This window comes from Dama dama, chromosome 18, assembly GCF_033118175.1.
Source record: "Dama dama isolate Ldn47 chromosome 18, ASM3311817v1, whole genome shotgun sequence".
In the NCBI taxonomy this organism is placed as follows: domain Eukaryota; kingdom Metazoa; phylum Chordata; class Mammalia; order Artiodactyla; family Cervidae; genus Dama; species Dama dama.
Window position 1 is genome coordinate 28,712,098 of NC_083698.1, and position 14,676 is coordinate 28,726,773.

Sequence of the window (14,676 nt, forward strand, 5' to 3'; positions counted from 1 at the left end):
AGAATATAATCAATCTGATTTCAGTGTTGACCTTCTGGTGATGTCCATGTGTAGAGTCTTTTCTTGTGTTGTTGGAAGAGAGTGTTTGGGCCATGCTCAGTAAATCTTTAATCCAATTTTCTGTTGATGGGCGGGGCTGTGTTCCCTCTGTGTTGTTTGGCCTGAGGCCAAACTGTTGACCCACACCTCCACCAGAAACTCCTGAACACTCACAGGCAAGTCTGACTCAGTCTGTTGTGGGGACACTAGTCCTTTCTCCTGGCGTGCACAAGGTTTTGTTTCTACCCTCCAAAAGCCTGTTTCCCTAGGCCTGTGGAAGTTCTGTAATCCAATCCCATTGGCCTCCAAAGTCAAATTCCCTGAGGATTCTCTGTCCCCTTTGCTGGATCCCCAGGTTGGGAAATCTGTTGTTGGTCCAAGAACTTTCTTAACAATGCGAGAATTTCTTTGGTATAGTTGTTCTGCAGTTTGTGGGTCATTTGCTCAGCAGCTCTATAGAAAAGACCCTGATACTGGGAAAGATTGAAGGCAGGAGGAGAAGGGGATGACAGAGGATGAGATGGTTGGATGACATCACTGACTTTATGGACATGAGTTTGAGCAAGCTTTGGGAGTTGGTGATGGACAGGGAGGCCCAGCGTGCTACAGTCCATGGCATCACAAAGCGTCAGATATGACTGAGCAAGTGAACTGAACTATTAATCTTAGGTTCTTAGGTGTCAAAAAAAAGCTAAAATTGTATTTGACTATTTGAAGAAAATATTACTGATTAAATTTAGTGCTAATTAGGCTCATCTAAAGTAGCACCTTTATGCATTTGTCTTTTTTAGTTGAACATTACCTTGTTCATGCCTTGCACATGTAAAGACATACATTTGTTGACTAAGTGAATAAATAATAAAAGCTCATGTGGAGCACTTAGGTGTAAGTATATCATTTAGTGAGCATGTGTGTGTGTGTGTGTATAATATGCATATGTGAACAGCAGCGATGCTTTGGTTTAGAACAGGCCTATTGTGCCCATTGCTTACTTTTCGGATGTGTACACCTATCATCATTTATCCTGGTGGCCCCTAGTCACCTTCTTTCATATTCCCGTCTGTGCTGCACGTGAACAGTGCTGGTGAGGGTATGCTTCCTGTGTTGGTTATCTTCTCTTTCCCCCTCCACCCTGCTCTGTGCCAGTGGCTGTCCTGTGTGGACCACATCAATACGTTCCTTGCCCTCTGGTTTCTGGTTGGTTTGGCCAATGGGGAGCGCCGACAGGAAATGAGGGGGAGAAAGGAGAGTGAGGTCTCTTCATTCCTCTGGCTCCCTCCCCGTAGGACTACAACAGGATGGCTGTCCTTCATCAGCGTGTGTGCATGTTCAGTCGTGTCCGACTCTTTGTGACCCTATAGACTGTAGCCCACCAGGCCCCTCTGTCCATGGAATCCTCCAGGCAAGAATATTAGAGTGGGTTGCCATGCCTTCCTGCAGGGGGTCTTCCCAACCCAGGGATGGAACCAGTGTCTCCTGCATTGCAGGAAGATTCTTTACACCCTGAACCACCTGAGAAGCTCCTCTTAACTCTCTCCATGAGGTTCTTTACTTCCAGGTTCTGGTAGCCCTGTACCTTTCCCAGTAGTCCTTTTATTGATCCTTCTCTATTATCCTTATTCAAGGATGACTTCTGTTCCCTGCCAGACTCCTGACTCATGTACTTCTCCTGGCTACTTTTCTGTGTACTGATTTGTTTGATGAAAGTCTCATCCTCTAACTCAACAGTCAAGTAGAGCCACACTCAGGTTTCTGTGAAGCTAGGGGAAGGACTGATTTTTAAAGTCTAAGATGGAGAGTTCTTCTTGGACTAACAGCTGCTTTCTCCAGCTAGGATTTTGACTGGCTCCTAGGACATTTCTCTTGATTGGGGGCTAGATGAAGGAGACTCTCCAGTGTCCCTTGACCTTCCCATGCAGACAGCAGAGGTAGTCCTGGTACCCCACTTCATTCCTGAGACCCCTCACCCCCACTGGTGTGGTCTGATTTCAGTAGTAGGTCTCACAGTTCCCAAGGTCTCTAATAAACATAAGGAGTTTGTGCTAACAGAGGCTGTCGAAGTCCCCAATTAAAGAAGGACTTTTATCTAGTAAGTCAGAGATCATAGGATGGCAGAAGTCACCTGATTTGCATTCTTTGAGAAAGTTAAACTCCTCTTTACCATTGGATTTTGTTTTTATGAAGGTTTGGTTCTAATTAAGATCAATGGGTAGATTTTCATTTTCATATGTGTGACTAAAGGGTCCATCCAGGTCATTATCCATAATAATGGGCATCTTCTGTACAGGATATTTTTACATTTTTACCTCCCACTACCAGAAAGTTTCAGTGTACTATGAAAAAGTGGGAGGGGTATTTCAATTGGGAGGGGTATTTTTTTACACCATGTTATTAGATACTTTGTTACCTTACTTTAATGTCATAATGTTAAAAATGTGATAGCTTTACATGTATTAACTCATTTAATCCCTAATTATCTCTGAGATCAATATAATCATTAATGTAATTTCCAAAACCAGTATCTAAGATCTCAGTTTCCCCCCAACTTTTTAATTTGAAAGTGTTAAAAAATACAAAAAAGTTAAAAAGGTGGTAGGTAGTACATTGTATAACCAAGCAGTCTTTTCCTACAGTTATCAATTCTTACAGTTTTACCCAATTTACTTTCTCTTTGGCTATACATACATTCCTTCTCAAAGGCAGAGAGAGACATAAATTGTCTACTTTTATTTTTGCTGAATTATTTGAAAATGAGTTGGAGACGTTGGCAATTCATTCCTAAGAACTAGAGTGTTTCCTACATGAACATAATTCTGATAAACATACCTAAGAAATTTATCTTTGTTATAATATTATCAAAACAGTGATTTTTCAGAATTTCCCAGCTACTCTGGGAATTTCCTCTGTGGCTTTTTTTTTTAAATCCAACATCAAAACAAGGACCATACATTGCACTTAGTTATCTCTGTCTTCTCCTTTAATCTAGACTATCTATCCACCTTTTTCTTTCATGACATTTAGAGTTTTGAAGAGAAGAAGCCAGATATTTCAAAGAATGATATTTGCAAAGTGGTTGCAAAGTGGGCCTACCTCTCTGTCTCTATGTATTAATATTAAGTGACATTTTTCTAGTAAAAAAAAAAAAAAAAAAAAAAAACAACTATTTCTATTCTTCCCTTCTACTCTCTTTCCTTACTTCCTCTCTCTCTCTCTCTCTCTCTTTCTTCTCTTCCCCCTTCCTTTTTCTTTTTGAGGAGTGTCATTTTCTGTTCATGGGTTCTTTTTTTCTCTTAGTTCAGTGGATTATGAATCATTGCCAACAGTATTCTTCTGCATGCTCAATTTGTCCTAAACTTTGCCAGCAGGAGCGCCTTTCATGTTCTTCTGTATTTGCTTTCTAGCTGAGCCAGATGCTTCTGGCTTATCTCAAACTTTCCTTCCCCTACACTCCATTCAGCCATTTCTCTAAGGAGCTGGGAGTGACTGCTTTTTGTCTAAGGAGTAGTATTTAGAATCCAAGATAAGATGCTAGAGTGCTCATTGCCACTGGTATGTCATTGCTTCTAGAACCTTTAGTGTCCAGAGTTAGGAAATATATTTTCTTAATTCATATGAGGAAACTGATAAGATATTTTGGATAGAGGAGATTATGAAATACTATGTTCCAACTAAGGAATGAATAGAATGCTCTTGTTACTTAATCTACTAAGAACATTTTTTGTGAAAATTCTCTGAGCTATTTAAATGCATAATGTTATGTCCACATTTTACAGATAAGAAGTCAAACAACATCCTTAAAATCATTTCAGTAAGTGACTAGAGAAATCAAATACTATTTTAATTCTGAGTTCTAAGTAAGTTTACTGAAAGAGTCCTACATCTGTTGAGATCTTGAGAGAAATTAGAAGTAAATTTCTGAAAATTATCATCAATGAGAATTTCTTCTAATAGAAAGGAATAAAGTGCACAGAAAAATAGAGAATACTTAAATTCATTTATAATTATTTAAAGTGAGCATAACTGAAAATGAGATCTACCAAATTATGTATTGCATAGCTTGTACATAATGATAGGAAAAGGCAGGAATATTTCTGAAATTTTGTCTGATTCCTGGAAGATAACTTTTGGGAGCCACAACTTCAGATCATACTTTTCCCTCTATTACTTTAGTTGAAAATGTTTCTTTTAAAAACTTGATTTTATTGAAGTAGAGTTGATTTATAGTGTTGTCTTAGTTTCAGGTGTAGAGTTTCAGTTACACACAGACATATATATAATAGTTTGCATCTCCCAACCCCAAGCATCCCTCCCACCCTCTTTCCACCTTGGCAACCAGCCCGTTCTCTGTGTCTGTGAGTCTATTTCTGTTTCACAGATAAGTTCACTGATGTCCCATTTTGGATTCCACGTGTAGGTGATATCATATGGTATTTGTCTTTATCTTTTTGATTTACTTCACTTAGTATCATAATCTCTAAGGTCCATCCATGTTGCCACAAATGGCATTCTTTCTTTCTTTTTTTTTTTTTAACAGTTAAGTACTGTTCATTGTGTGTGTGTGTGTGTGTGTGTGTGTGTATTCACACACTATATCTTCTTTATCCATTCATCTGTGGATGACCTTTTAGGTTGTTTCCATTTCTTGTCTATTGTGAATCGTGCTGTTGTGAACATAGGGGTGTGTGTGTGTGTGTGTGTGTGTGTGTGTGTGTTTCAAAATTTAGTTTTTTCCTGATATATGCCCAGGAGTGGGATTGATGGATCGTATGGCAATTCTATTTTTAGTGCTTTTGAGGAACCTCCTTATTATTTTCCATGGCGGTTGAACCCATTTGCATTCCCACCAATGATGTAGAAGGGTTCCCTTTTCTTCATATCCTTGCCAACATTTGCTTGTAGACTTTTTAATGATGGCCATTCTGACTGGTGTGAGGTGGTACCTTGCTGTACTTTTGATTTGCATTTCTCTAATAATTTAGTTGAAAATATCATTCTACCTTTGTCTCACTCATTCACTCACCTACATTGGATGAGCTTATTGTCTTCTGTCCCTACAATCCCATCCTTTCATCTTTGGACTCTATTTGTATGTGTAAACATACAGATTCAGTAGTCATCAATGTACACTGTTGACCTGTAGGTCCTTTTCAACTTCTGCTATTTTCTAGGCCACCGTGAATGATAGAAAAGCAAAATCTTGCCATGAGGGGCAAACTATAGAGAGCCCTGAATTCCTGTTGTGCTGTATGATGGGATCCCAGTGCCAGACTTAGAGTAATAAATAAATAATGTCTTCAAAAGCCTGAAAACTTTCGCTGCCCTTATAGTTTCTCAACTACAGGGCTGTAGACTTCCTGTGATGTTCCTATAAAAGTGATGTACCTATAAGGCTTCTGGAGAAGGAGGAGGTGCAACACAGCTGCCTATTTGGAACAGATTTGCAAGCACCACTGAGCCAAAGATTCTCTGTTAGTGACCTAGACATTAGCGTTAAGGTGATGCATTAAATCATCTGTTGCATTAAGGCAACTATTTCCTGAGGCAGGGGCAGTGATGTGGGTGAACTCATATGTAGGTAAGGAATAAATATATGATGTTTTTACGTGTATGTTGTATGGTAGCAGTGTGTTTCATTTGTCTATGTTCAAATCTAGAGCGTCTTTTAAAAATCATGAGAAAATTTTGCATGAAATGAGGTGGAAGGAATTGCCAATAACACAGACCTATAGCTTCAATTTTTCCATTGCTGAAGATAATTTGCTACTTTTTAATGTTTGCTAAATTTTGCAGTAATTTATACATAGTGTTTTCAACTGTCCATATTTAACAATATAAGCGCTTTTTTCCTTAACTTCCAGTGCTACATGGTGTGGTTGACTGCTGGCAGAGGTCATTTTGTTTCCTTTTTTGTTTGTTTCCCTCCAATCAGTTTCAACTCTTACCACATCTCCTGGTTTGATTGAATTCACTTTCTTTTTTGTGGACATACTTTGTACAACAGCATCATTTACTCTTGGGCCTGGTGGGCTGTCCCTTTGAGACTTTGGCTACTGCCAGTGGGGGTCAGTGAAGTAGCTGTTACCTAAGTGCAAAGCCCACTTCCCCTTCTGTGGCTTTCTTGAGGCTGCAGCTCCTGGTTAGCCCTGCACAGCCTTCTGTCCCGACAGAGACCAAAGACACAGGTGGGGAGTTGGCGTAGAATTTCTTAAGCCCAACAGAGCACTGCCTGCCCTGCAGGACACTACTGCCTTTAGGAGATGCGCAGAGAGGCAAAGCCAGGATCTGAACCCAGTTCTCCCAATTCCACCAACTCTGTGCTAATGAGTAGCATTGATTGGAAATTTGTTATATGTCAGTTATTAATATAAGCACTTAATACATGAGAACTCATTTGCTCCTCAGAGCAACCTTAGGAAAAGCATGTCATCATCATCTCCATTGCCAGTTAAGAAATTAGAGGCACAGAGACATTAACTGACCTGCCCAAGGAAACAGAGTTAAAGGATAAAGATCCAGGCAGTCTGACTTAGAGCTCCATCTCCCCAAATAATCTCCCACCCCCCGCCACCTACCCTACCAAAAAAAGCTCTGGATACTGAAACTTAAGTTCTGCCAGCTTGTGTAGAATAAAAACAGTAGCTAAGGGGTAGGTGTGGCCTTCATTCTGAGTTCCTAGCAACCGTACTCCATTATTCCATTGTTCTGTGGCACCCACTGGATGCAACTCAGGGAGCACCAGAAGTGACCTTTCAGTCACCATCATGCAACTGAACTTCAGCTGAAAATCATTCCTTTTTGACCTGAAAAAGTTACAGTAGTTGATAGTTCATAAATCTAGCAGTAGTGTGTAGATAGTTTTAAATATTTAATACAACTCCATCATGAAGCCTTACGATTATCAGAGGGATAATCTTATCTCTTTGCTGAGATAATCATCTTGCCTTAATTTCTTTTGATATTAAAAATATGCAATCTGATTTGCTTAAAGCAAGGTATAGCTGTCATTGATCTGGTTGCACTGTCTCTGGTGGCAGCTACATGGATTTGTAATCACTGTTTCTTATTTGATGAGAACTCTTTGAGCAATTATTTTTCATGTCATATCATACAGTTTCTTTCCAGAGACTGCTGTGGGTACAACTAAGTCATGTTTCATTTTATTGGCAAACATTATTTTATTAATATGTTAGAAAGATGAATGTAAGTGGTAACATTTTATAAGCTTCAGATTTATGCACCTGTACCCAAGGGTGAGATACCATTTTAGAGCCACTTACTGGCTTCCCAGGTGATGCTCTTGACAAAGAATCTGTCTGCCAAGCAGGAGACGAGGGTTTGATCTCTGGGTCAGGAAGATCCCCTGGAGTAGGAAATGGCACCCCACTCCATTATTCTTGCCTGGAAAATTCTGTGGGCAGAGGAGCCTGGCGGGCTACAGTCCATGGAGCCACAGACGATTGGACGCAACTGAGCACACACACGTAGGAACCACATTATCAGCTATCAGGTTAGAGTTACGTTCAATCCAGTGAACAAGGAGGGACTTGGAAATAGTCCCTATGAAATTTTTGCCTTTTTACTTGTAACTGATTTTTCATTACTAAAAAAATTGACTCCAATTTTAATCAAGAAAAACCCCAAGCTGTCTTCATAAATAAAGCCTACCCTCTGAAAATAGTTTCAGTGCTCTAGGAAATGACAAACTCTACTTCCTTATAAATGCTCGGTAATGGCCTACTTATCCTCTATTATGTTGGGTTTCTAAGTGCTGTTAGTAGTTTCTTTTACATTCTTTTCATTTGGGTAAAATGGCCATTAAAACAAGTGTATAAAGGGTCATTTTAAAATATTTGCCATTTGAGAAATAGAATGAACCCACTCAACGTGTCCCTGAAGTGTTGGACCAAGCTGTGTTGAAGGGGGAAGCTTTTGAGTACGTGAATTTCTGCTGTTCAAGCCTGGTGCTCAAATAAAGCCTTTCTGTGTTCTTTTTCAGGTATGTGGCCAGTTGGATAGACAGAAGGCGGCATCAGTCAGAAAAGGCCAATTTAACGATTCTTTTTGATAAATACGTTCCTGCATGCTTGGATAAGCTGAGAACAAGCTTTAAAACTATCACTTCAATTCCAGAGAGCAGCCTGGTGCAGGTTTGTCTTGGGTCACTCTATTTCACACACTAGTCCTGATTTGATTTGATAAAAATAGAAGTTCTTGCTTGTTGAAAATCATGGAGTGGTTTCTGGAAGGATTAGATTGCTCCACACACTCCCAGCCCCCATGTTCCCCGGTGCTTTTGGCAACCCTCTATCACATGCCTGTCACGTGCCTTGACCATTTGGGTTTGCGGTCTGTTTCTCTCACTAGACTGTGAACTAGAGGTCTGGAGCCACCTTTTATCACTGGTATATCTCCAGCGATTTCCATAATGCCAAGCACATAGTAGTCACCAAATATATTATTGAATCATTGTGTTTTTCCCAAATATATTTGCATGAAATAAGAGCAGGGTTGTAACAGCTTCATTTATTTTTCTGTTTCCTAAGCAACTGGCCCAAAGAAGGTGCTCAGTGTATTTTCTGAAGACCGTAAATTCATGCAATTAAAGATGTTGACCAGTGAGTAAGAGAAAGCTACTGAACATCACCTGGACAACCAACCCCTACCCTACCTGGCCTGACAGACCTCCCATTCCTTCCTCCCTTCCTTTACTCCCCACTCCCAAGAATAGTCCTCAAGTCAGGTCAATCTAGATGAAGGGTTCATAATATTTCAGGGATAGGTTTTTTTCCTGATCCATATTGTCAGACAGCTGGTAAGAGTGAAGAGTATGTATGATGCATTGTCATGACAGCAAATGAAAATAATGCATGGCACACAGAAATGAAGGTTGTGATCTTAATCTCAGTGTGAGAAAAACTATCCCCCAGCCTTGACAAGTATAAAACTTCATGAAAGGTTTACAATTAGAAACCTTTATTTGTTTCTCTTTAGGAGCAAAATTGGTTTTGAAGTACTTCGTTACTGTGAAGTTACTATGGTACAGAATTTGTTTGAAGCTAAATTAGAAAGTCACAAGCGTAAGAAGAGAAAGTTCAGGTTTTTGGGTAATTCGCACACCAATTAAGTAAACGATGGTCTTCACCAGTAATTATCTGAGGTATAATTTATTTCTGAAAGCAGGTCTGAATTTATTCATAATGAATTAATTATGTGGTTAGCCTAATTAGACTTCCTCTGGTGTAATACTTGCAAAAAGCAAGTATCGTGTTCTTTCTCAAGTTGACTTGTGTATTTGTGTTTCTCTGTGGTGTGAAATTTTTCATTTAATAGTAGTGTGAAAATAGGTCAGTAGGAATTAATATGATTTTTGCTCTCACTGCCTCTTTTTGTAGTATTCAGAAATGGCACTTTATCCTTAACTCCTTTCTGGCTGCTATTGCATAAAGTCATCTCTTTGCTGTGATTGCTTATAAGGAAAAAAATTAGAGACAAAAATGAGTGTACAAGAGAATTGCTTAAAGATTTTTTTTTTTTTTTTTTTACTGTAATTGAGTTGAGGAGGGCATGGCAACCCACTCCAGTGTTCTTGCCTGGAGAATCCCCATGGACAGGGGAGCCTGGCAGGGTTTCGCTGGTGGCTCAGATGGTAAAGAATCTGTGTGCTATGCAGGAGACCCAGGTTCAATCCCTAGGTCAGGAAGATCCTCTGGAGAAGGAAATGGCAACCTGGAGAATTCCATGGACAGAGGAGTCTGGCAGGCTACAATCCATGGGGTCACAAAGAGTTGGACATGACTGAGCAATTAACACACCCACACACCCTGTGCTATACATTAGGACCTTGTTGTTTATCCATTCCACATATACTAGTTTGCATCTGCTAATCCTAAACTCCAGTCTGTCCCTCTCACTGCCCCTTCACCTTGGCAACCACAAGTCTGCCCTCTATGTCCATGAATCTGTCTCTACTTCATAGATAAGTTCATGTGTGTAGTATTTTAGATTCCACATGTAAGTGATATCATATGTTTGCCTTTCTTTGTCTAATTTCACTTAGTATAGTAATCTCTAGGTCCATCCATGTAGTTGTAAATGGTATTATTTCATACTTTTAAAAGGCCACTTTAAGAAATTAATATACTGTGTTTTCCAGTATATGAAACTTTCTTGCTTTGCATTTGTTAAGGTGTTTTAACTCTTTCAGAATATACACCAAAAGTGTGATTATATTAATTGCTGATGCAGAGCTTAAACTGTTTTCCAAGTACTGTGTTTGGGAGAAAATAAAAAAATTGTACCTGTTATGAGCATGTTCAAATCAGTGGATGGTATTTTGACACCCTTCAGTCCTTTTCATTTTGATTTTATCAGTTGCTTAGACCAGCATGGCTTCTACTCAGGAACAGCAAAGCCTCAGAGTTTTATATTGTTTTTCTTGACAACAAATTGGTGAATTTTATTTGATTAGAAGATTATTTTAAAGTAGCAAACATGGCACAATATAAAATAATGGAGATCAAGAGAGAGATTGAGAAAATGACAGGTTGTAAAGCAACTATCCTCCAATAAAGTTTTTTTTTTTTCTAATGAAAATGTGACAGGTGCTCAACTAATTAAATTTTCAAAAACACTTCCAAATTATGCCAGGACCAATTTTCCATATTACCATTTTCCCTGCCTCTCAGGATTGGGAGGGAGAGACACACACGACTTGCTTTGTTACAGCTTTCACTGCTGTGTGCGTGATATTGATAAACATCTACCACTGCCTCCGAAAACTGGGGGGGAAGGGTCTCATGAGTTTTGAGGGTCTATGACAGTGCTAATTCCTGACAACCATTTTTGTGCTAGCTGAAAAGCGTGTTCATTACGGTTATCTTGCACAAGAAAGGCCTTAGCGGCAGGCATGTTCCCTTTGTTACTGACCTAATTGCCTTGGACATGGAGTGAATTTCAGACCAGTGGAGCCCTTTCACATGGAGGATCTGAAGAGCAAGTTCCTGAATAGCATTTCTTCCCGAGTTAGATTTAGTCTCACGTCCAAAAAATGCCACAAGCTAAGGGCAGCCAGTCTGACTTTCTAAATTTATGACAACAGGTGGGGGAAACAGCTGCCAGAGAATGAAGGGAAAGTGGGTTATCTAAATGTCTACTCGAGGGCAGTAGTTACACATCCTTTCCACCTAGTGCCTTCGTCCCCAGTCATGTTGTAGGGCACCACATGCTGGAGAGAAAAATGCCTTTAGTTTGTCTTTAAGTGAAAAAGTGGGTTAGAGAGTCCTGCGTATAGAAGGACTCACTATTTATTAAAAAAAAAAGACAGCACAGCTGTATCCCCCTTGTTTTTTTTTTAATGTGTACTTCTCTTTATAATAGTGATTACTAATTGAAGAACTTATGATGATAGGGTTTTTTTTTTTTGTTTTGATAGTTTGTTGTTACATAGAAGATAAGTTTGGTTGAAAGTGGCCAAGGTTGTCCACTACCAACTCAGAAACCCAAGGCAGTCATTTGTGTGTCTCAGGATAGCACATTACAGAGCTGGGAAAAATCATAAAATCTCTTAAGGGTACAGAGGATTTATTCCTAAGTCCTGTGAACTTTCTTCACTGTTATTAAAAAAAAAAAAAAAAAAAAAATTGTTGCCCTGAAAGAATGGCTTTTTGTTTTTCTTTAGACTATTTGTACTCTTCTGGAATGTTTATTGACTCCTGAAAATGTACCTTCTGACAGCCCAAAGGAAGTTTATGAGGTCTATTTTGTCTTTGCTTGTATCTGGGCGTTCGGAGGCACTCTGCTACAAGATCAGGTATGTGTAAAAATAGTTTACAGAACCAGTTTTATTTGGAGAAAAATATGATTATATGTGATCCCTGTGAGTTTGGGGATTCTTGAGTATGTAATTATCATAAAGCTACCCTACTAGCCCTGTTCACTCCTAAGCCTGTACGTTGTCAGGCAAGCTCATTCAGTCTGGTGGTGCTATCCTTGGCTGACAAGGCGAGGTCCATAGTCTTCCACCAGATCTCTCTTTTGAGCTCAAGTTTCCATGTCAACACCAGCAGTGTCTCAGTGCTCCTGAGACGAGGTGCTTCATCTGCCCCTCACGTGTCTGCCCTTCCTCTTTCACCTTTTCCTCAGTGATACATTTCTCCCAGTTGCTCTGGTTAAAAACCTGGGAGACATCATTCTTACATCTACATCCTATGAGCATCAGTTCCTTTCAGATAGAAAGTAGCTGTCATGTCTGTCCCCTTGTCTGTATCCCTACAGCCTTAATTCAGGAGTGTATCAGCTTTAGCTTGCTGTGAGCTATCACATTGTTTTGGCTCGGGCTGCTGTGACAAAATATCATGCTCTGGCTGTCTTAAACAGCAGAGATTTACTTTCTCTCAGTTCTGGAGGCTACGAATCCAAGGTCAAGGTGCCAGCATGGTCAAGTGCTGGTGAGGAGCATCTTCATGCCTTGCAGACAGATGCCTTTTTCTGTGTCTTCACGTGGCAGAAAGAAAGATAAAATGCTTTTTGAGTCTTTTCTTGTAAAGGCACTAATCCCAACATGAGGGACCCACCCTCAGGCCCTCATCTCAATATAAATACCTCCCAAAGGGTCCATCTCCAAATACTACCACTTTGGGGATTAAGGCTGCAGCATATGATTTTGGTGAGGCGACAGTTCAATCCATAGCACATAATAGCCTGCTCATTGGTTTCTAGATCTCTACTCCTCTTACTTCTGCCTAGCCTCACACATTCCCTAGGGTAGTCCTCATGAGCTATAATCAACCCCAGGCTGCTTCCTTTCCGCTGTCCTTTCCTTTGGCCTAAAGCGAGGCTATCACGCCTATACAACATTCCTAGCATGGTCTGTGACTTCTGATTTCTTTTCAGTAAGCACTTAAGAACTTGCATAGGCACATGCACACACTCACACACACACACACAAATTGCTTAGACTTGTCAAAGTACAAAGTGGGAGTTTTTCACCTTTAGAAATTTACACATCTAATCCCTTCTTTTGGAGAAGGCAGTGGCACCCCACTCCAGTGCTCTTGCCTGGAAAATCCCGTGGGCAGAGGAGCCTGGTGGGCTACAGTCCGTGGGGTCACAAAGAGTCGGACCTGACTGAGCGACTTCACTTTTACTTTTCACTTTCATGCACTGGAGAAGGAAATGGCAACCCACTCCAGTATTCTTGCCTGGAGAATCCCAGGGACAGGGGAGCCTGGTGGGCTGCTGTCTATGGGGTCGCACAGAGTCGGACACGACTGAAGCGACTTAGCAGCAGCAGCAGCAGCAATCCCTTCTTTGCACATCTGTGAATAGATTTTCTCATGTCATCTTTGCAGTAATTCAAGTTATCATCACTATGCAGGTAAAGTAAAAGTCAGGCAAAGTAACTTGACTGACAGCAGATGACAGTATCTGGATTCCCACTTACCTATGTCTGTCTCCAAGGGCCATCCGTGGTGCCTCAGGATCTCTCAGGGCCATAAGTGCTTCTATGGGTACCCCTGAATCTTTGAGTTAAAAATAGATGGTGTAAGTCTTCCAGGCTTCCCTAAAATATTTCCAGATGTAAGTATTGTTGTTCAGTCACTCAGTCATTTGACTCTTTGCTACCCCATGGACTGCAGCATGCCAGGCCTCCCTCTCCTTTACCACCTCCCAGAGTCTGCTTAAACTCATGTCCATTGAGTCAGTGATGCCATCCAACCATCTCATCATCTGTTACTGCCTGCTCCTCCTGCCTTCAATCTTTTCCAGCATCAGGGTCTTTTCCAGTGAGTTAGTACATCCCACCAGGTGGCCAGAGTATTGGAGTTTCAGCTTCAGCATCAGTCCCTCCAATGAATATTCAGAGTTGATTTCCTTTGGGATTGACTGGTTGGATCTCCTTGTAGTCCAAGGAACTCTCAAGAGTCTTCTCCAGCACCAGAGTTCAAAGGAATCAATTTTTTGGCTCTTGGTCTTCTTTATGGTCCAACTCTCACATCCATATATGACTACTGGAAAAACCATAGCTTTGACTAGATGGACCTTTGTAGGCAAAGTAGTGTCTCTACTTTTTAATATGCTGTCTAGGCTGTTCATAGCTTTTCTTGCAAGGAGCAAACGTCTTTTAACTTTATGACTGCAGTCACCATTCACAGTGACTGTGGAGGACAAGAAAATAAAGTTTGTCACTGTTTCCATTTTTTCCCCATCTATTTGCCATGAAGTGATGGACCAGATGCCATGATCTTAGCTTTTTAAATGTTGAGTTTTAGCCAGCTTTTTCACTCTCCTGTTTCACCTTCATAAATAGACTCTTTAGTTCTTCTTTGCTTTCTGCAAAGAAGCAGATGGATGACATCATAAGGATGTCATTAGCAGATATCATGAGGATGATGTTATCTGCATATCTGAGATTATTGATATTTCTCCCAGAAATCTTGATTCCAGCTTGTGCTTCATCCAGCCCAGCATTTTGCATGATGTCCTCTGCATATAAGTTAAATAATCAGGGTGAAGATATACAGCCTTGACTTGCTGTTTTCCCAATTTTGAACCAGTCCATTGTTTCATGACCCGTTCTAACTGTTGCTTCTTGAGCTGTGTACAGGTTCCTAAGGAGGTAGGTATGGTGGTCTGGTA

At 40.4% G+C, this 14,676-nt stretch overlaps 1 protein-coding gene across 1 annotated transcript in view; it reads left to right on the forward strand.

The window, feature by feature from the left end:
* Positions 1 to 14,676, forward strand: part of DNAH11 (dynein axonemal heavy chain 11) — a 353,936-nt gene that overhangs the window by 149,657 nt on the left and 189,603 nt on the right. The window contains exons 43-44 of the mRNA XM_061165046.1: positions 8,036 to 8,186; positions 11,717 to 11,848. Coding sequence (XP_061021029.1) covers positions 8,036 to 8,186; positions 11,717 to 11,848 — 283 coding nt within the window. The remainder of the gene's footprint in view (positions 1 to 8,035; positions 8,187 to 11,716; positions 11,849 to 14,676) is intronic.